The sequence below is a fragment of the Lepisma saccharinum genome, chromosome 10 (genome assembly GCF_977018435.1).
Source record: "Lepisma saccharinum chromosome 10, izLepSacc3.1, whole genome shotgun sequence".
Lineage (NCBI taxonomy): Eukaryota > Metazoa > Arthropoda > Insecta > Zygentoma > Lepismatidae > Lepisma > Lepisma saccharinum.
This window is the reverse complement of record NC_139238.1, coordinates 33,302,998-33,326,677: the sequence shown is the minus strand read 5'-3', so window position 1 is coordinate 33,326,677 and position 23,680 is coordinate 33,302,998. Positions and strand designations below refer to the sequence as shown.

Genomic DNA, 23,680 nt, shown 5'->3' with positions numbered 1-23,680 from the left:
GTAATTTCACATATTGTGAGCGAAAAGGCAACAACACGAACAATTTTTGCTTTCAATTGTTCGTTGACTAAGTCATCAATCCTCTCCTCAACTGTATTTCTGATTTTTTTTATATTTTTTTTTATTAGCGTTGCTTTTCTGCCACGTTTGGCTACTGGCGACGATGAGGATGAGTAATGGTATGATGAAATTGATGAAGAGACACATACAAAGAACACCCATGCTCAGGCCAGGATTCGAACCCGCAACCTCTGGTGTCGCAACGGGCTGTGCTAACCACTCTGCCACAGAGGTTGGCAAATTTATTTCGTGATAAAGAAATACTTCTGAATGAATAAACTTTATCAGGGTACAAATTTTCTACGCTTTTCACTATTCACTTCACAACAAAAGTAAGCATTTCACTTGAAAATCTACATTCCTCGTCTATAGTCCTTTTCTTACTCCCACGAAGTTTGGGAAGCCATATGGTTCTCTGAAACTTTTACAGAAACTGACTTTTCTTCCAGGTAAATCCTTGAAAATCAAGAAACAAACTCATAGGCGACAGAAAGTATGCACGCTGCCCTCCCCCAGCTGGCAAGATATTTTCGTACTTCAGAAGTAACATGTCCATCAGCTTGCTTAGTTGACACAACATCTACTCTATAATGGAATGTATACCTGTGTAGGGAAAATTGGTCAATGTGTTGAAGTTTGGATGAGTCTGGTCTTGTATCACGAGAAAAGTGAAAACGGGATAACTACAAATGTATAGATAATTTCAAGCATGAAGTGTTAAGTGGGGCCAAGGCGGGCCGCATTAACGGATGCTGGGGCCTACATGCGGCCCGCGGGCCGCGAGTTTGACTGGCCGAAATATCAGGAGAAAAGTCGTTACGCTTCTTCCAGGAGACTCGAACCTGCGCGCGTCCCGTAGCTGGAGAGCCCAAAGCATGACGCCTTAGACCGGACGGTCATGATGCAGGACAGCAGGCCCGTAGGCAGAATTTTTTTTTTGGGGGGGGGGATGCTCATCCCTTATCAGCAGCTGCCATCTAAGGGCGAAAAAGTGAGGGAACCCCTGAAGATGAGTTTTTGTTTCCTAATTTTGATTTGGCAAAGGGGAGCTCTCTCACTGCACCAAGCGCCGTCAACCCTATGCCGGTCGTTTGAGTTTCTGTAAGTCTTCTTTATGTACAGATAGGCTAATCTACATTTATAGTGGGATTGAACTATTGGGCGTCCACCAGGTACCAAACTCTTTTTTGACATTACGAGGGTCATCTTTACCATTACGCTATAGGGGAGGCAAAAATATCTGAAACTAAGAAGACATTTTGAATGGACATGTAGAATGTAGGAGGCAGGGTTCGCGCTGAAAAGGAAGAAGACGGAATTCTCCCTCCCCTTTCCTATCCTGTACATCTCTGATGTAATTCTCAACCAAGCCAAGATTCTTGTCTAGTGTTGCCCACGAGACGAGACTTTGGCCTGTCTCGTCTCGTGGAAATGCTGTGAAATGCTGTCTGGTCTCGAAAATATTCGTTTGTCTCGGGACACATGATCAATCTCATCTCGTCTCGAAATTTTAAAAGCCTGTCCCGTCTCGTCCCGTGGGCAACACTAGTCTTGTCCTTCTACATTTTATGTCACTTTTGTTATTGTTATGGAGAATTCAAATTAATAATTTGTCTTTAAATCTCAAGTTAGCAAGTCAGCCAAAATTATGTTTTTATACTAAATTTTAGATTAATTGAAGATTTGCAAAGAAACAGTAGACCTTTTCATGATCCTTCCACTCCAAAAACAAATGTTTTGTAAGAGTCACATCAAGTTTATGTTTGGAAATAGTGAAGTTCTAGGAACCACACACACACACACACACATATATGTAAGCAACAACGATAGTAGGCTATTGTAATTTGGAGAGGATATGATTTGTGAGCGGAACAAGCATGGGAATTTAACGAAGTTCCTTTGCGAATCATCAATTATGTGTGTGTGTGTGTGTGTGTACACGTATTTCCTATCTGCACCGTTGACTCACAAAGTACTACATGTGAGGTAAAACTATCGAAATGTAAAAAGAGGAAGCGCTACCACCCTCCCCGCCTTTTCTACATTTTATTCAAATCGAACACCAGGCAGGTATCGAGATATATATATTTCGGAGGGGCGTCCTAACGTAATGTCTCAAAATAATAATATTAATAATGTTAAATTAAAATAAGTATAATTATATTAAATTAATTAATATACGTATTTTTATTACATTAATAGATAAGAAGGCGATATAACAACAGTGATACAGTATAACATGACGTATTCATTATCTAGCTTACGTGTAGTTAAGGTCGGCAAAATTTGTAAATAAATAGAAACTGCCCTGGCAAGGAAATTAATGTCAAATAGATAAAGAATATAATATTTGTTGAGTATGAAAAAATGATGTTAGATCCAGTTGACGAAAGTAAAATTCCTGGTAATATTTTGCATGTTATTATAAGTAGTAATAATTCTTGCATAAATCTTCTTTGGTACTGTCATTCAAAGTCGTATTGCTTTCCAATATTTTTGCGGAAATAAACAAATTGCGATTAGACAACAACCTTATTTTCATTACTTAATTGAAGTTATTTTATGATCTCATTATTTAATTTTTGTACTTGGTAAGTCTTTCGGGGGGAGGTTGGGACTCCTGGACCCCCCTGAATACTTCCTTCGCGGTAGGGATCGAGATAAATTTACTGTGTCACTGGTTCCAATTCACGGTAAATATGCCCTGCTTCTCTACACTCAAACATACACAAACTCATGGCCTTCCTGCTTTCTTGCCTGGGAAAGAGGCAATAAATCAAGCTGTGACAGCTACGGGACCTTCTGAGGAGGAGACGGAACCCAGCTGTGCAGAGGATTCAAACACCCGCGCGAAATAGCCCTCCCGTCACCCTGGGGCAATTTTCGAACAGAGACATCTAGTGGCCAAGTGGCGAACTATGATGAATGAAATTCGGCTGAAGCGGCCGTATCTTTCGCCGTATACATGACATTTTTAAACAATCATTTTTGGCCGTGCAAGTGACTTTTGAAAGAAAAGCGCTCCCTAGCCCAGTCATAAAAGGATTGAGCATTACGTTAGTATGCATCATAATGGCCATTTTCGTTGGTGCTACCCACAAATCCTATAACCATTCTGTGCTTATTTACGTATTTCCTTATGGGAAATTGAAAAAAAATAATTGAATTTGTGCACATTTAACGAACTGAAATTGCATAAATGTGTCATGTACTCAAAGTTTCATAAACTAAGTTCACATCCACTGCGTGTTTTCCGGCAAATTTTTGCCATAAAACGTTATATTCAACAAAATGCAAAAAAGCCCATGTTAAATTTAAGCGCTTTCCACGGCGACCTTCGCCAAACTCCACCTCCCTCTTAAAAACTGCTCTTACAAAGGAAAGAGGAGAATGTCGCTCAGTGGTTAAGGCAGCATGTAGTTCCTCCCATTGCTTCTGCGCAGTCGGGCTTGGTCAGGATTAACCCACAGAGGTACAACTCGTCAACTATACAGTCTGCCTCGGGAATGTGTGGAGCAAGGCAGCTCATAACGATAAAGAAGGGGAGAAAGCGAGTGGGTGGAGCAAAGCAGTGCACACTGCTGAAAAAGTTTGGTAGCTGCAGCCACGTTTTCCTCTCCATGCACTCGTTCATTGGTCCAGCCTTCTCGAGACCTATTTGCGCAGATTTCCTACACAGAGTGTGATACAGGGGGAATTGAGAAAGATAATATCCAAGATAGAGTATTGAATGGAACCTCTTTCACTCGCTCGTACTGGTTCGAGTCTTCCACCCTCGAGCGTATGGTATGCAATCGAATATGATTTTAATGTGACAATAATCGTAGACACGCATGTGCAAAATCTGCTTTGGTAGTTTCATCCCACAATCATCTGTTTCATTTTCATACATCACTGTCATAGGTGTAACTTAGCGGGGGCAAGGGGGGCAATGCCCCCAAAATTTTAGGTTTATTAAACTTTACAAGTTAGGGAACATCAGGAGCAAAGTAAAAAGTAAAAAAAAAAAAGTAAAGTTCTCCCCTGTGCTTAGCACCACGCCATGAAGGCGTATAGGGGGTGTGCGAGTAACTCCGCACACTTTCTTGATCCGGTCGTGAGTGGGGGTGATGTGATCATCATCACGCCCCTGGCCGCCTTTACCCCCAGGGTAATTTCGCAAACGTCAGTTATTTAGCAAATAATCCCAGACCCTGTTTTTATGGGATGGAAAACTATTCGAGTATCTTCCACCAAAGTTTAGTTCCAGGATTGATTCTACCCCCTCAAAATTAGGACCAGTTTGATTCTGCCCCCTCACAATTAGGACCAGTTTGATTCTGCCCCCTCAAAATTAGGACCAGTTTGATTCTGCCCCCTCAAAATTAGGACCAGTTTGATTCTGCCCCTCAAAATTAGGACCAGTTTGATTCTGCCCCCTCACAATTAGGACCAGTTTGATTCTGCCCCCTCACAATTAGGACCAGTTTGATTCTGCCCCCTCACAATTAGGACCAGTTTGATTCTGCCCCCTCACAATTAGGACCAGTTTGATTCTGCCCCCTCACAATTAGGACCAGTTTGATTCTGCCCCATCACAATTAGTCCCAGTTTGATTCTGCCCCATCACAATTAGTCCCAGTTTGATTCTGCCCCATCACAATTAGTCCCAGTTTGATTCTGCCCCATCACAATTAGTCCCAGTTTGATTCTGCCCCCTCACAATTAGTCCCAGTTTGATTCTGCCTCCCTCAAAATTAGTCCCAGTTTGATTCTGCCCCCTCAAAATTAGTCCCAGTTTGATTCTGCCCCCTCAAAATTAGTCCCAGTTTGATTCTGCCCCTCAAAATTAGGAGAATTTTTATTCTGCTCCCTCAAAATTAGGAGAATTTTTATTCTGCTCCCTCAGAATTAGGAGAATTTTTATTCTGCTCCCTCAGAATTAGGAGAATTTTTATTCTCCTCTCTCAAAATTAGGCCCAGTTTGATTCTGACCCCTCAAAATTAGGACCAGTTTGATTCTGTCCCCTCAAAATTAGGACCAGTTTGATTCTGTCCCCTCAAAATTAGGACCAGTTTGATTCTGTCCCCTCAAAATTAGGACCAGTTTGATTCTGCCCCCTCAAAATTAGGACCAGTTTGATTCTGCCCCCTCAAAATTAGGACCAGTTTGATTCTGCCCCCTCAAAATTAGGACCAGTTTGATTCTGCCCCCTCAAAATTAGGACCAGTTTGATTCTGCTCCCTCAAAATTAGGATAATTTTTATTCTGCTCCCTCAAAATTAGGCTCAGTTTAGTTTTGCTCCCTCAAAATTAGGCCCATATTGATTCTACTGCGTCTTCCACTTCACGATCCATATTGAAGGGCCCATTGCCACAGACAAATTATGGTTATACGTGTACTACTAGGCTTCGAGTGTATACCTCGCCTATTGGATCGTTATTTGCTCTAGTGAGAAAGCTCTCAGTTCCGTACGATATCTAGCGTCGTCCGTGCGAACTATTAAACGCTCAAGCGAAATCTCCTCGCTCCAGCATTCTAATCCTCGATATACCAAATGTCAGTCTCGGAATATCTGCAAGAATTCCATACACACGGCTCTGTATACCGACACCCTGTATAATAATCTCAGCCATATAGTAACACTACTGGGGAATATTACATTCATTCGTTGCAGATGGGAATCCACACTGTTCTCGTTGCAATTCTTTGTTGTTTCTGTGTATGTAGTGATAATGAAGTAGCTTCCAATCACAAAGTTCTGCAAAACTACACGGAAGCTCCATGCACCGTGTCAAAATCAGATATCTATTTGCCTCGGTGAAACTCGACCGCTCAAAGTGTTTTTGAAACCTTGGAGATGCCAAACGAGTGCATTAACAGCACGGGCGCCAACTTTGTGGAACAAGGCACTTTCAGCCCCTCTCACTCAATTTTCACACTCAGTTAATCAATATGTTAAAATGGTATTATTTTTAAGTAATGGATTTAATATTCCAATTCGATTTATTATATTGGAATATCTTATATTTATATTTAGTGCATGTGTTGCGTAATTTGTAAGTTATAAACTAAATATACAAATATCTTAAAACTATGACGGCGATTGGGTTCCAAAACTTGTGGGGTGGCAAGGACAGTTTACACCCCTTTCTTGATAAGGTTTAGCATAGTGCGGGGGAAAAACTGGCAAAAAGTGGGGGACAACTGCCAACCCACACCCCCGATGACCGCCGCCACTGCTTACAATTATCACAGTTATGTGGTAAACTTGTTCTGTGGTGCATGCATGTACTTATGTACTTTGTATTCTATGTGTGTGTGTGTGTGTGTGTGTAGAAGGAGGTATGTGCTGTGTATGTGTGTACATGGATGTGTGTGTTGTTTTTACCTTCTGCGATTGTCATGAATTCTGTAATTCTGTCTTCTGCCACTTTTCTGTCATTTTTCGAAAGATGATAAAATGAAATTAATGAAAGGACAATCACAAGCACATGTGGATAGAAGTCCTAAAGATGCTTATTCTAGAAAAGAGTGCAGAAGCCAGAGCCTCGTTAGGCTGTAAAAATGCAATCCAGGGTGCACTTCGTGGGAGAAAGGTTGGCATGTGGTTGTCTTCAGCAAGATTAATTCCTTACACCTTTCAGTAATTGGGAAATATCTCTGTTGATAAATCAATTAATGCATTTTTCATAATTAATGATTGATTAATTTGGTGTTTTTAAGTCCACTTTATGCACAGTAAGGCTAATTGGGACTGGACCTACAGTTTAAAGTTGGATCCGAACCATTATGTGCCTCCACCGGGTATCGAACCCAGGACCCCTTGGTTGAATATAGGGGCGCCTCCCCGATGGCGCTGACGTTACCACTACGCCATCTATTTAGAGAGAAATAAATGTATAAAAAATGATAAGCTTTTCTTCCCCGAAGGATATATTCGTTTAGTAGACAAATAATACTATAATTTCATAGTTATTGCAAGAGGTTAATTGGAGCAGAACACCGTAAATAAATACTATTTCATGTTGAGGAAACCTATTATTCAAATTATTTTAATTTAGAGATGAGTAAAAGGCGGACATTGTTCAAGATAACTTACTCTTCACGTCATTTTAATTGTTGAAAACTACGTGTTTGTCTCAAGAATAAACAAAGCGGATATTGTTTAAAGTAACTTATATTACTATTTGAATATTTTTATTCATTCAGTAACTTTTCGCCCATACTATTTCGAGTTGATGTCAAAGAATAACCTATCAAATGCATGGAATATTTGCGAAATACTTCAGTACCGCCGGGTTGTGAGTAAGAATAGTGTGTATTACTTTATAATTGGCACATCAAATAAAAATTGTATCTACATTTCTCACACGTCGTAACAGATTTTAAGCAGAAACAGTACAATGTTCTACTCTTTATTCCAGGACTACCCGTACGAGTTTTCTGCCCCACCGGTAGATGGCAACAAAGTAGACACTGATCTACCAATGGGAGCGCTGTCACAATCTGGCGGGATTTTCGGAGCTGACGGCGCTGCGACGAATAAACTCGAGGATGGATATGTGAAGAAAGGTAATCAACACTTTCAGTTTTCCTTTTTGTTTAACACATAAAATTTGATGTTTGTAGCTAGATCCATCCGTAATCATGACAAGTATGTTCATGCATTGTGATTCACCCATGATCGATCGATGATTCCCAAATACCTGCTTCACCAACGACTCATAATTGAAATTGCCTTTCACTCTTTTCCCCCAACTCTTTATTCTCCTCTCTTTCCGCATAACAGTCCCCAGTTATTCAGGTGTCATCCTTCCTACTTGCACATTTCCTGATTATCCCCTCAGTAAATCCAACTCGGCAATAACTGACATAAGCATTCCATTATTGTTATTTTCCTGCTGTTACTGTTTCGGTGTACAATGGCCATTCAGTACCATCTGAAAGTTTAGGTAAAATAAATAAATATTGGGTTGGTGCGAATGAAATGTCCGCTTTGACGTCTTGTGGGAAACTCACCTCAACAACACAACACAGGGATTGACTGAGGTCACAGGTCTAACGTCATAAACTCTGTATACGTCCAACAAACAGGCTGGAGCACCCCGACAGTCAGGAGGCAGTGTGTTGCTGAACAGGGTCGTCTGAAAGTGCACCATGGAGAACACACAATTGCGAGTGATTTGTCTTTACGAATTCAAACTGGGACATTCTGGTCAGCAAGCCGCCAAAAACACTAACAATGCATTTGGGCCAGGCATGGTAAATGAACGGACCATTCGCCGCTGGTTTGTCAAATTTCGTTCCGGTGACACAGCATTGCAAAATGAACCCCGTGGCCATCGACCAACATCATGTTCGGATGAGCTCCTCAGGAACCCCGTGGAAGCGGATCCTCGGAAAAGGGTTCGTGCCATTGCAGACGAGTTAGGCATACACCATACCACTATCGTGGTAGTCTCCGTGCGATCAGTAAAGTGAAAAAGTTTGACTCATGAGTACCACATGATTTGACACCGGTCAACAAGACTCGGCGCCTGGAGGTGTGCAGTTCTCTGAGTGTAAGGAATAACTGGGATGGTTTCCTGCATCGGATTGTCACTTCAGATGAAAAATGGATCTGCTATGACAATCATAAACGATCGGGACAATGGTTGGATCGTGATCAACGTCCAGGGCGGTTTCCGAAACCACCTCTCCACCCACGGAAAGTGTTGTTGCTGATTTGGTGGTCTATGGTGGGTGTGATGCATCATGTCTTTCTCAGGCGAGGTGAAACCATCAATGCAAATTGTTACAGTGCTGAACTCCATGAAATGCACCACAAACTTCTCCGCAAGCATCCAGCAATGGTCCACAGACATGGTGTCCTCGTGTTGCACGACAATGCTCGTCCACATGTCGCACAAAGGATGGTGCAGGCTCTCCATGAGTTGCAATATGAAACCCTTCCTCATCCAGCATATTCTGCCGACCTCTCTCCCATTGACTACCATCTCTTCCGGCATCTCGACCACTTCCTGACAGGGAAGACCTTCGCTGATGATCGGGCGGTGCAACATGCCGTTGAGAAGATCTTTGCGTCGCAGACTCCAGACTTCTTTCGCCATGGAATCCAATTGTTGGCTGAGCGATGACAAAAGTGTGTGGCTGCAGACGGCGACTATTTTGATTAACCAGGAATTGTAGTTTTGAATTTTTTGGCCTTTGGCAATGACGCACATGGGCCGGACATTTAATTCGCACCAACCCAATAAATATTTCCTGGCTGGGCTGATTGCTAACTGTCTGGGAGTAATAACATTTTTTATATTACTAACTTTCCTCTTCTTGATATTCAATGATTATTCCTATCTTTTTCTTCATAATTATTATCTCTTTACGCTAACAAAAAGCACATGTACCTCAAAGCCATGAATAACTCTCGGACAGCTCCATCTGTGATCCACGAACCTAATATAATATACGTAAAATTGTTTGTAAACTTTTCGTATGTCTATTAACCCGACAAAAAACATGTAGATACAAAAGCTGATAAGAAACAACGTAGACCTAATTGACTAAATAATGCATTCTTTGTGAATGTCTCTTCATCAGTCATCCTCATCTTCGCGATTAGCCAAGATGGCAGAAAAACGAAGTAGAATAAACTAAATCAATCAATCAATCATGGACGTTGCCAGAAATCTTTGTAGGATCAGGACATTGACAAAACTTGAACAGTCGAAATAATGATAATAGCTAATAATAATAAATATGATTATTATTATACAACCCAAATGTTATTCCTAATTCATTATTATACCCTTGGGAAGACGTTTCTACTCATCCACCAGAAGAGCGAACTCTTATTTCTTTTCTATTATTTTTCTTAACATTTATACACTTAGTGTACTGAAATGTAAATTTGTCTACTTTGTTGTTAATTTTTATACAGCTCGTTCCAGAAAATACTCTAAAATTAGAGGGAAAGTTTATTCATAAAGTGTGTTGTGTAACCCCTCGCATAAAACAATTTTTTTGGGTATTTTGAAAGCTGTGGTCTTTGGATTTGAATTGCATTGTTTTTGAATTGTTGGTTTCTTCTTTATGCACAGTTAGGCTAATCGGAACTGGACCTACAGTTTAAAGTGGGATTATTCTTTGGATCAAATGTATGTGAAAACATAATTGGTTCCTCTATTTTACACTCAATGTTTCGATGTAACGCAGTTTTTATTGGCTATTCTGTTCGAATCGGGATGGATTGATATAAATCAGGTTGATTTAAATCACGAATTAAATCAGGTGATATTTAAAAAAAAAAATAATCACTGATTTAAATCACTCTAAATAAATAATTTATAGAATAATGTATATAAGGATTTTGTAGATATGAGAAACACTTTTGGTGAAAGTACATTAATCTCGTAATGATTTAATGGTGATTATTAGGTTCTAAGATAGGAAAGTAAAGGAAATAAAAATATATGTACTGTTGGTGTGAAGCTCATAGGAAATGTAAACACAGGATTTCTCTTGATTTAAAATTGAATAATTTTATGGGCAAAAATAGCAAACTTTTTGTGTAGAAAAATATATAAAATACTAATCACATTAAACCATAAATAGTGTCAATATCATTAAACTGTAAATAAACATGGCAGCAGATATTTTTCCAACTATCATTAAAGAAATCTCCAAAATTCAACTACAAAGACTATTAAAATATTTAAGTTAATATTTGAAGTTACAATTATAGAGTACATCCAGAATGTTTTAGTTTCACTGGAAGAAAAGTTACTGAAATTATTATTAGTTTCATTAACACACTCAACAAACATTTCCATAGTAGTTACACTATAAGAATGTATGTTTACCTATATTTGTTTTGCTTTAATCAAACTGTTCAAATATTTTACAGGGCCATTTACTAGAAAACGCCTTTCTATTAAAATATCTATGTGCATGATGCCAAAGACCATGCAAGCAATTTTAAGCATTTTTTAAAAAAATATAAAATAAAATCTATTTAAATAAAAAAATCCGATTTAAATAAAAAAATCAAGAAAAATGATTTTTTAAATAAAAATCATGGTTTTTATCGACCCTAGTTCGAGTACTGACAAACTGACATTTAATTCTGTTGACATATTTTATTTGAAGTTAACTTCCAAGAAGGGAGAATGCGGGGTGGGGGATTCGACCCCTCCCGTCGTCCATGCTTTTAAAATTAACGAATTTAATGCTTTTTCCGTCTCAATGAACTGTAATGCTCTTCAAGTCATAACCGCAGCTCTGTCTTGTCTTTGGAACATCTATCAAAGATACTTTGCAATCATGGAAAGGCGCAAGAAAATGTCCATCAAAAATAGATTTTTCACCACGTCAAGCACACGAAGTCGTAGCATTAATAACTATATTTATCCAGTTATGGAAGTCTGCTGGGAAATCCAGTTTTTCCAGAACGCAATGCGAAACTGAGTATTCAGGTTAAACTGGAGCCAAGTACTAAATCTTTCTCCGTGGGCTGAAAACATGGAAAGTTTCTCAACCGGATATTGCTGCTAGTGGCATCTTTCGGCGTTCGGCGAAAGTTCTTGGGAATGGTCTTGGCGTCAGCCCTCAAAAAAAGTTTAACTTATAAACCTAACCGATTGGCTTTTGCAGCTTCATATTTTTTTAAGTGATAGTAACTACCGGTTAAAATTTTAGAAATCGTAACCTTAGTTACTATTTTTTCGAAGAAATGTTACCACAACTCCACATATCATTATTTAAATATAATAATGTTGCTCTCTCTTTTTGCTTAAAATGAACACACATGCAATGAACCATATGTGGTAAGGTTATATAAAATTTCACAATTTGGGTTATCTATTCGTTATAAAAAAAGGTGGAAATACTGTCCAAAAATAAATGTACTACTATTCAAATTGTCCTCATTTACACTTTACTATTTAATCGAGAACTTGAAGTACAGTATAAGAAAGTAAATATCATTTTCCTATGGTTGACAAACATCAGGGTGTAAAAGTATTTTTGCGACAATTGTTCTCGAAACCCCAAGGAAGTAAATCTTTCAATTTTGAAAGTCAATCCTGGAAACTGGGGAAGTTTCCTTTTCACGGAGGTACAAGTTTCCATTTTCAAAAGGGTACAATTTTCCATTTTCAAAAGGGTACAATTTTGCATTTTCAAAAGGGTACAACTTTCCATTTTCAAAGGGGTACAAGTTTCGATTTTCAAAGGGGTACAAGTTTTCACTTGAAGAGATATTGAAATGTTCATTTTCAAGAGGGATTGAAGTTTCCGTTTTCAAGAGGGATTGAAGTTTGCGTTTTCAAGAGGATTGAAGTTTCCATTTTCAAGAGGGATTGAAGTTTCCGTGTTCAAGAGGGATTGAAGTTTCCGTTTTCAAGAGGATTGAAGTTTCCATTTTCAAGAAGATTGAAGTTTTCATTTTCAAGGGGAATTGAAGTTTTTACTTTCAAGGGGGATTAAAGTTTCCATTTTCAAGGGGGATTAAAGTTTCCATTTTCAAGGGGGATTAAAGTTTCCATTTTCAAGGGGGATTAAAGTTTCCGTTTTCAAGAGGGTTTGAAGTTTCCGTTTTCAAGAGGGTTTGAAGTTTCCGTTTTCAAGAGGGATTGAAGTTTCCGTTTTCAAGAGGGATTGAAGTTTCCGTTTTCAAGAGGGATTGAAGCTTCCGTTTTCAAGAGGGTTTGAAGTTTCCGTTTTCAAGAGGGATTGAAGTTTCCGTTTTCAAGAGGGTTTGAAGTTTCCGTTTTCAAGAGGGTTTGAAGTTTCCGTTTTCAAGAGGGTTTGAAGTTTCCGTTTTCAAGAGGGATTGAAGTTTCCGTTTTCAAGAGGGTTTGAAGTTTCCGTTTTCAAGAGGGATTGAAGCTTCCGTGGTCAAGAGGGATTAAAGTTTCAGTTTTCAAAAGGATTGAAGTTTTCATTTTCAAGGGGGATTGAAGTTTTTATTTTCAAGAGGAATTGAAGTTTTCATTTTCAAAAGGGATTAATGTTTTCAATTTCAAGAGGAATTGAAGTTTTCATTTTCAAGAGGGATTGAAGTTTTCATTTTCAAGAGGGATTGAAGTTTTCATTTTCAAGAGGGATTGAAGTTTTCATTTTCAAGAGGGATAAAAGTTTTCATTTTCAAGAGGGATAAAAGTTTTCATTTTCAAGAGGGATAAAAGTTTTCATTTTCAAGAGGGATAAAAGTTTTCATTTTCAAGAGGGATTAAAGTTTTCATTTTCAAGAGGGATTAAAGTTTTCATTTTCAAGAGGGATTAAAGTTTTCATTTTCAAGAGGGATTGAAGTTTTCATTTTCAAGAGGGATTGAAGTTTTCATTTTCAAGAGGGATTGAAGTTTTCATTTTCAAGAGGGATTGAAGTTTTCATTTTCAAGAGGGATTGAAGTTTTCATTTTCAAGAGGGATTCAAGTTTTCATTTTCAAGAGGGATTAAAGTTTTCATTTTCAAGAGGGATTAAAGTTTTCATTTTCAAGAGGGATTAAAGTTTACATTTTCAAGAGGGATTAAAGTTTTCATTTTCAAGAGGGATTAAGGTTTTCATTTTCAAGAGGGATTAAAGTTTTCATTTTCAAGAGGGATTAAGGTTTTCATTTTCAAGAGGGATAAAAGTTTTCATTTTCAAGAGGGATAAAAGTTTTCATTTTCAAGAGGGATTAAAGTTTTCATTTTCAAGAGGGATTAAAGTTTTCATTTTCAAGAGGGATTAAAGTTTTCATTTTCAAGAGGGATTAAAGTTTTCATTTTCAAGAGGGATTAAAGTTTTCATTTTCAAGAGGGATTAAGGTTTTCATTTTCAAGAGGGATTAAGGTTTTCATTTTCAAGAGGGATTAAGGTTTTCATTTTCAAGAGGGATTAAGGTTTTCATTTTCAAGAGGGATTAAAGTTTTCATTTTCAAGAGGGATTAAAGTTTTCATTTTCAAGAGGGATTAAAGTTTTCATTTTCAAGAGGGATTAAAGTTTTCATTTTCAAGAGGGATTAAGGTTTTCATTTTCAAGAGGGATTAAAGTTTTCATTTTCAAGAGGGATTAAGGTTTTCATTTTCAAGAGGGATAAAAGTTTTCATTTTCAAGAGGGATAAAAGTTTTCATTTTCAAGAGGGATTAAAGTTTTCATTTTCAAGAGGGATTAAAGTTTTCATTTTCAAGAGGGATTAAGGTTTTCATTTTCAAGAGGGATTAAGGTTTTCATTTTCAAGAGGGATTAAGGTTTTCATTTTCAAGAGGGATTAAGGTTTTCATTTTCAAGAGGGATTAAGGTTTTCATTTTCAAGAGGGATTAAGGTTTTCATTTTCAAGAGGGATTAAAGTTTTCATTTTCAAGAGGGATTAAAGTTTTCATTTTCAAGAGGGATTAAAGTTTTCATTTTCAAGAGGGATTAAGGTTTTCATTTTCAAGAGGGATTAAAGTTTTCATTTTCAAGAGGGATTAAGGTTTTCATTTTCAAGAGGGATAAAAGTTTTCATTTTCAAGAGGGATAAAAGTTTTCATTTTCAAGAGGGATTAAAGTTTTCATTTTCAAGAGGGATTAAAGTTTTCATTTTCAAGAGGGATTAAAGTTTTCATTTTCAAGAGGGATTAAAGTTTTCATTTTCAAGAGGGATTAAGGTTTTCATTTTCAAGAGGGATTAAGGTTTTCATTTTCAAGAGGGATTAAGGTTTTCATTTTCAAGAGGGATTAAGGTTTCCATTTTCAAGAGGGATTAAGGTTTCCATTTTCAAGAGGGATTAAAGTTTTCATTTTCAAGAGGGATTAAAGTTTTCATTTTCAAGAGGGATTAAAGTTTTCATTTTCAAGAGGGATTAAAGTTTTCATTTTCAAGAGGGATTAAAGTTTTCATTTTCAAGAGGGATTAAAGTTTTCATTTTCAAGAGGGATTAAGGTTTTCATTTTCAAGAGGGATTAAAGTTTTCATTTTCAAGAGGGATTAAGGTTTTCATTTTCAAGAGGGATAAAAGTTTTCATTTTCAAGAGGGATAAAAGTTTTCATTTTCAAGAGGGATTAAAGTTTTCATTTTCAAGAGGGATTAAAGTTTTCATTTTCAAGAGGGATTAAAGTTTTCATTTTCAAGAGGGATTAAGGTTTTCATTTTCAAGAGGGATTAAGGTTTTCATTTTCAAGAGGGATTAAGGTTTTCATTTTCAAGAGGGATAAAAGTTTTCATTTTCAAGAGGGATTAAAGTTTTCATTTTCAAGAGGGATTAAAGTTTTCATTTTCAAGAGGGATTAAAGTTTTCATTTTCAAGAGGGATTAAGGTTTTCATTTTCAAGAGGGATTAAGGTTTTCATTTTCAAGAGGGATTAAGGTTTTCATTTTCAAGAGGGATTAAAGTTTTCATTTTCAAGAGGGATTAAGGTTTTCATTTTCAAGAGGGATTAAGGTTTTCATTTTCAAGAGGGATTAAAGTTTTCATTTTCAAGAGGGATTAAGGTTTTCATTTTCAAGAGGGATAAAAGTTTTCATTTTCAAGAGGGATAAAAGTTTTCATTTTCAAGAGGGATTAAAGTTTTCATTTTCAAGAGGGATTAAATTTTTAATTTTCAAGAGGGATTAAAGTTTTCATTTTCAAGAGGGATTAAAGTTTTCATTTTCAAGAGGGATTAAGGTTTTCATTTTCAAGAGGGATTAAGGTTTTCATTTTCAAGAGGGATTAAGGTTTTCATTTTCAAGAGGGATTAAGGTTTCCATTTTCAAGAGGGATTAAGGTTTCCATTTTCAAGAGGGATTAAGGTTTCCATTTTCAAGAGGGATTAAAGTTTTCATTTTCAAGAGGGATTAAAGTTTTCATTTTCAAGAGGGATTAAAGTTTTCATTTTCAAGAGGGATTAAAGTTTCAATTTTCAAGAGGGGTTAAAGTTTCAATTTTCAAGAGGGATTAAAGTTTCCATTTTCAAGAGGATTAAAGTTTCCATTTTCAAGAGGGATTAAAGTTTTCATTTTCAAGAGGATTCAAGTTTCCATTTTCAAAAGAGATTCAAGTTTCCATTTTCAAAAGGGATTCAAGTTTTCATTTTCATGGAGGATTGAAATTTTCATTTTCAAGGTTATTGAAATTTTCATTTTCAAGGTTATTGAAATTTTCATTTTCAAGGATATTGAAATTTTCATTTTCAAGGTTATTGAAATTTTCATTTTCAAGGGGGATTGAAGTTTTCATTTTCAAGAAGGATTGACATTTCTTTTGAAGGTAGATTCAAGTTTAAATTTTTCCGGCCTCGTGGCGAAGTGGTTAGCACAACGCGCAACGACGTCAGGGGTCTGGGATTCGAAACCCGGCCTGTGCGTGCGTGTTCATTGTGAGTGACGCTTCATCAATTTCATCATATCATCACTCATTCTCATCTTCGCGATTAGACAAAAGTGGCAGGTGTAAAATTAACCAAATCAATCAAGTTTCAGTTTCAAGGAGGGCACGTTTTTGTTTGAAAAGGGGGGCAACTTTTCATTTTACGTGGGAAATATAATAAGAATGATATCACTGCTTGCATAATTTTTCTCTTCCAGATCTGGAACGTGCCCCTTCCACGCGGGAAGCCGACCCCACGGGGATGATCTTCAAGCGAGGGGTGGTCTACCGAGGTATCTACTTCCCCTCGCTCACCAACAGCTTCCGGGAGCGTCACCTGGAGATGGCCTACCAGCGCTACTCCCACCGCCAGCGCCAGAAGTCCCTCATCATCGTCAACGTGGTGGACTTCGCCCTCAAGCTGTTCCTCATCGTCGTCTACGTCACGAGGGACGAGGCAGGGCCTCGCATCGACTCCGGGACGATGTCCGTCATCCTTTGCGGCGTCTGCTTTATGGTGGTCAACATCGCCGTCTGCTTTCTCAGCTGGTTGAGGTGCTTCGCCAACAATTACCTGCACTATGCTGCCCTCTGTACGTGGTTGTTGCTGAACGTTCAAGGTTTGTGCTTTTGCTTTAATTTTGCACATCCTTTCCAGTCAAGTACAGGGTGTCCCAGTTGAAAGTAGCACGGCTTCGATCAACAGTTACATGCCAGGAATCATGAAAAGAAATTAAGTGTGTGTACTGACGACCATGAGTACCTACCACGGTTCACGTTACAATGAACTGTTCCATTTTACCTGTGCAATATAGCAGTCATTTGCCTCATGGACAAATTTCTTTGAGCCAGGCTACCTTAACTGGGACACCCAGTATTTAGAAATGTGTCAGATTTATTTTATGAATTTCAATGCAGTGGCGTTACACATACGGTAAAACCTCGTTAATCCGGACTAATGCGGGGGATAAGTTGACCGGTTTAATGAAAGTCCGGATTAACTAAATAACTTAAAAGAACAGTAGAAAGTGCAATAAAACTCCGTTTATAGCAACAAAACACGTTTATTATGATGTATTTAAAGGGCATAGGCCTAAATACACTATACAGTACAGTGGTAAGACTGCCTTTTCTTTGGAAAGTTCTCTTGTTGACTTCTAGCCACATTTAAAACCTTGCATTCTGCTTTTTTTGGGCCTTTTGCCTGTACGGATTAAGCGACGTCCGGCTTATCGGGGTCAGGATTAACGAGGTTTTACTGTATATGACGATGTACAGACACAGGCAATAAAAATGGGACACCTAGATCCTGAAATACTTGCTTCCCTGGAAAGCGTTGTGTGTGTTGCCTAACTCGACGCCGATAAGTGGATTTTAATGACAAATTTTCAATTACACCTTCTACCACCGTCGTAGATTTAGGCAACACACATAGCGCTGACCTAGGTTCGATCTCGGTGGGGGGGGGGTTTCGTCCTTGTCCCTGCCTAAATCGGCTCTAGGCTTTACATAGTCTGGGATCCGTGGAGGGGAAACACTGGTGGGATATAGGCGACCAGAGCGTAGTGCTTATCACATCACGTCCAAAAACAGCCGAGATCGAGAATATGTGACCACATCCTTCTTAGCACGGTGTAATATGCACAAGGTGGCTTTACTTTTGCCTATGTCATTCAGAATAACTATATACGTGGGTTGTATATTTAAAAGTGGCAACACTGTCAGGAAGAGATGGCAACACTGTCAGGAAGAGGTGATAACACTGTGCATGTGTTATCAGGCATTGAGCATTGTCAGTTGGGACCCAATGTCGATGTATGGAGTCCCAAAAGTGGTCCGCCCTAAAGCATGTTTGCCAACGTAAGACAGCGGTTCTGGGTCAAAATGCAAGTGCCCCGTGGTAAAAATGCACGAGAATATCATCAAGACTTGCATGAAGCCTGTTGCAACAATACCTCGCCGTATCTGATAGTTGCACAATGGGTAGTGCATTTCTTGAGGAGGTTTGTATGTGTCGGTGAGAACATGAGCAAAATTGCATCATGCTAGGTTCCCTATATTGCCACCATTGTGTACCGACAGACATTCCATGATCGGTTCATTCTAGCTACGGTAAGGGGCTGGGCTCGTATAAATGTGACGTTTTCTGACACACCCAAAATTTTCTTTTCAACCCATCAACACATTGACGGTTTTCGTGATGCAATATTACCGCTACGTCGTAAGTACGTCACTCAGTTGAACAGAGTAAAAGTCCAGTCGAAACCGGAACCATTGTACCCGTGCGGTAGGTTGTGTCCTAATTGCGAACAGTCATAATTGCGAACAACGCCTAAATCTTCCTAACTGCGAACACATAAAAGTGAGAAATAATTTCATGTCCTAATTGCGAACACATGAAGCTGAAAAACCTGTTTTCAGAGACAGATAAGATAGTGACGCAGAGAGAAAGCTGGTTTGACTAACAACAATAGCCAACCTGATTTACTTATCATGGTCAGAGGCCTGCACAAGACCCGTTCGCGAGACATCGCTCCTGAAATGGCATGCAACCTGCGCAACACCCTCGCTTGAACACCACCTTGCCTGAATACCTGCCCAGATCGTTCCTGGCAGGTATTCTAAACCCGCCGGGTACCCGCAGTCCTACGACACCTAGTAGGTCTCAGTGCGTTCTTTCAACCAACTGCACGCCCCTCCTCCTGCATGACGTAGTTGCTTCGAGTAGAAACTGTACCGGTCGCACACCTGTCTGCAGTGTTGCCGACTGCAGTAGATTTCCACTTCTTAGAAAAGGAACTTGAAGCTTCGTAAGCCACATCGCCAATGAAATTAGATTTACGAATGTTGCTACCCCCCCCCCATACATTGAAATAGGTTTCCTGTGGTTCAGGCTCCATAAGAATTTGTCGTAAACAACCAATAATCCAATTATACCGCGTGAGGCACCTAAAAGTACCACCTGAAATAGCGAAGAAACCAGAAACAGTAGCGATGTGAGGTTTGCGGGAAACAATAATATCAAATGGGGCTCGTAAATCGGAGGTATGGGGTGGGTCGAAAAATATCGACAAATGGGGCATCTGGAGCAAAGTCATATTTTTTTAAATGGAACGATATACAATAACATGAATAATATAAAAGAGCACACGCAGAGAAACACAACGCCGTTGGTCTCATGCATTTACTGCACGTAGGAACGAACATATGGCCATGTGAAAATATGTAAACAAACTAACAAGTGGCCCACTTGACCGTCAGTACCACGGCATGTAAGACTTCTCAGGTGCCTGACAGAACTGCTTTACGCAGAGCAAGTTTTGATAGCAGGTCCACGAGATCGTGTTAGTTCATAGCAAGCAGTCGTAGTGGTAAGAGCGAAGATTATGGTGTTCACAAACATAGAAAAAGCGGACATGATCCTGATTTATGGAGAATGCCGAAAGAATGCCTCAGAAGCCTACCGTGTGTACGCAAAGAGATATCCGGACAGACGACAGCCATCTCGACGTCTGTTTGGTAAGTTATTTATTAAATTAAGAGACACCGGAAGTATAACACCACGAGCACGTGTGCGGAACAAGCCAACTACAGGTGAGGCAGGTGCAACAAATGCTCTCGCCGCTGTTGCTGTGAATCCGCACGTTAGCTCCCGTGAAATTGCCAGGTATGCTGGGATGAGTCAGAGAAGTGTATTGCGCATTCTGCACACACACAAGTTTCACCCATATCATATCTCCCTCCATCAGGAACTTCACGGGAATGATTTTGTGGACCGTGTTCGGTTTTGCACATGGATGTTACGACACGACACACCCGATTTGTCACGTATCCTCTTCACTGACGAGGCAACTTTTGCCAATCATGGAAATGTCAACCTAAGGAACATGCACTATTGGTCGGTGACAAATCCACATTGGCTTCGCCAAGTGGAACGCCAGCGCCCATGGAGTGTGAACGTGTGGTGTGGTATAGTGGGTGAACATCTCATTGGCCCTTTTTTTATACAAGGGACACTGAATGCTGACCGATACATACAGTTTTTACAACATGAACTGCCTGTACTATTGGAGGACATACCACTTCAGACAAGGAGGGAAATGTGGTACCAACATGACGGGTGCCCAGCTCACAGTGCAAGACGCGCTACAGCATGTGTGGAAAATACATTTCCAAATCGTTGGATTGGACGTGGAAGGCCTGTCAAATGACCGGCTCGTTCCCCAGATTTGTCACCGTTAGACTTTTTCCTGTGGGGAAAGCTGAAGGACACTGTCTACCGGGATGTGCCAACAACTCCAGAGGATATGAAACACCGCATTACTGCGGCCTGTAGGGACATTCCCTACGAGATGCTACATTCTGTGCAACGATCTTTGCGTGGGCGCCTCATTGCCTGTATCGCAGCTGACGGCCACCACTTTGAACACACACTTTGACAGGTTTTCGCTTCTTACGCAGTGGTTCTTCGACATACTGTCATGGTCATTTTTATTATGCTGTAACACTGTCAAATACATGGTGCTGACATGTCTACTGTATTTTTTCTTCCTTTAACACGTTCTGTCTTCATCTTGTCCAATGGCTTCCGACATCTCATACTTGTACATGCCGTGGTTCTAACGGTCAAGTGGGCCACTTGTTAGTTTGTTTACAGATTTTCACATGGCCATATCTTCGTTCCTATGTGCAGTAGATGCATGAGACCAACGGCGTTGTGTTTCTCTGCGTGTGCTCTTTTATATTATGCATGTTATTGTATATCGTTCAATTTAAAAAAATATGAATTTGCTCCAGACGCCCCATTTGTCGATATTTTTCGACCCACCCCATACCTCCGATTTACGAGCCCCATTTGATAATATTGTTTCCCGCAAACCTCTCATCGCTACTGTTTCTGGTCTCTTCGCTATTTCAGGTGGTACTTTTAGGTGCCTCACGCTGTATACGTATAGGGATATAGGGCAGGACTGGAACATATCACGTTCGACGCTGAGGTCCCGAGTCTAACAACACACTGTTCTACTGGGAACACCAGGGCCGTAGCCAGACAGGGGCCAGGGGCATTGCCGTTACCCTCCCCTCCACTTTCTGAAGTTTGGTAAACTACTTTGTAAAGTTTGTTTGCAGTGACGAGTGAAAATGTAAACTGCAGATATCATTTTTCTCAAAACTTGATAATGGTAAAATTCACAGAATACAAAGAACAGATAGGTGTAAAATTATTTCATCTGACTTAAAGTTCAAGTTCATTGAAGTTAAAGTAGCAGGAAGTAATTAGAATATATTCTCTGGGCTTCAGCTATGAGTGGGAAGATATTGAAAATATACTGTAAGTATTTGAACGATACTTCTAGATTTGCTGTGTCTTATATTAACTTAATGATTACACACACACACACACACACACACACACACACAATTTACTTTCATACAATACTATTAAACTTTTGAAAATGGACTTGATTTATGAAGCCCTCCCTGCTAACCCATGAGCGCTCTCCCGGTAATCAATTCTGGCTACGGGGCTGCAGAGGTGCAACACAAATTTTCGTTTGGGGGGGCAAGTACCTGGATAAACGTGCCAACAACAACAATAATAGTAATAAAGTAGCATCAAAGGCATTATTATCCTCATAAATCATGCAAAAAGGGGATAGAAGTCGCTTCTAGCACATTTGTGTTGAAACAGAGGATTAGAAATATTTTTTCAACACGTTAATTTCACATTAGCTAATAATAGAAAACAAGCACACAAACTATTTTTGAAAGAAAGAAAGAAAGAAAGTGCATGATAAATGCATTCCGAATGTACATACATACGGCATGTAAAATTTTCATGTACAATATTTTCTCTTCACATGGAGCGACGTAAAATAAGAAATACATATGGTAACACTAAATTGTGTACATATTCAACGTTTCTATAATGCATATATATTATTTAAATACATTACATAATCAATTCATCCATCTCATAACAAACCAACATTGATAACAAATAATATTACGGGCCGCCATAGCATTCTCTGTTTTAAAACTTTTTTAATTTAGATCGTCCGGCGCTCAGGGCCGACTCCCGCTACCCCCTAGCTACGGCATTGAACTTGATGAGACTGTATAATATAATATATTTCTACTTTCATAAAATTTGAAATCAAGGGGTTGCAATTGCACCTCCGTTCCACCTCTGCAGATGCCCTTGTTCGTCTGGAAGGAAAATGCAAGAAAAATATGAAAACTAATTCCCTCTTGAGTATCCTTTAGCCCTGCTACTCTTAAATTCTGCTAGCCTGTTTTTTCTTGTACTTTAATGTTTGCCCCCTTGCCCCTCTGCTATATTTAATTTCCGTCCAAGGTTAATGAGCAATGCCTCCTGCCCCCTGTGGTTGCACCACTGCTTGCATGTTTAAGACACCATGCAATGAAATACAATTAGTTTTCAGCGAGGAAATTTTTGTTTGCCCAATCATTCATTTAAATAAATGAAGCTGTAATATTGCGTGCATTTTCTGGCAATAAGATAAAAACTGCTTACACTGCACTGAAATCGCTAAGTATATAAATTCTTCGTGGAGGAGAAAGCTCCTCCTAGGACTTCGTAGGATTTAGGAGCTACATAATTTGGCAACACTGGCTGCAGCTGTCCACGTGGTGATGAAACGCCTGGAGCAACACGCTTCCGGAGGGCTGTTTCCTTCCAGCAGGTTTTGCAGGCGCCCGGGTCTTTCTGAACTCCCAGTTACATTGTAAGCGCAGAGCGCCTTGAAGAAGAGGAACCCGGGTAAAGACGCAAGTCGACTCGTTGCTGTGGGCCGGAGAGCAGCTATATACCTGTTCTCGTGGGGCAAGAAGCAGCGGGTAGACAAAAGTCCGACTATGCAGGCCTCTGAGGTCTTCTGCTTTGTAAATCCCTCCAACGTCATTTCACCCTTTCAGCGTGTCGACGCAATCAGACTTTCATTCGTGAGTTAATGACTCGGAAACCCCTTGGTGCCTTAAGTGATGTGGAACTGCTTCAACAGGAAACACCGGACAAATAATGTAGTGGAGGGATGGAACCGCAAAATCAACAGTGAGCTGGGTAGTTCACATCCGAGAGTGCAAGACCTTATATAAAGCTTGAAGATTGAGGCAGAAATGTCTGATGGCATGATTTTTAGAATGGAAATGAGCCTGGAAGATGTAAAACTGAAGAGGAAATGTGTTTTTGCTTTTTTTTGGCGAGGAACACTAACACAATTAAGGAGATTGGTAAGATATAAAAAGTAAAGTGCTCCCCTGTGGCTTGCACCACGCCATGAAGGCGTATAGGGGGTGTG

The 23,680-nt window shown here is 39.4% G+C and overlaps 1 protein-coding gene across 3 annotated transcripts in view; it reads left to right on the top strand.

Annotated features, from left to right (window-relative positions):
- Ac78C (adenylyl cyclase 78C) overlaps positions 1-23,680 on the top strand; it is a 464,534-nt gene that overhangs the window by 315,840 nt on the left and 125,014 nt on the right. For all 3 annotated transcript variants that reach the window (XM_083129709.1, XM_083129708.1, XM_083129710.1), the window contains exons 3-4: positions 7,469-7,616; positions 16,577-16,978. In XM_083129709.1, coding sequence (XP_082985835.1) covers positions 7,469-7,616; positions 16,577-16,978 — 550 coding nt within the window. The remainder of the gene's footprint in view (positions 1-7,468; positions 7,617-16,576; positions 16,979-23,680) is intronic.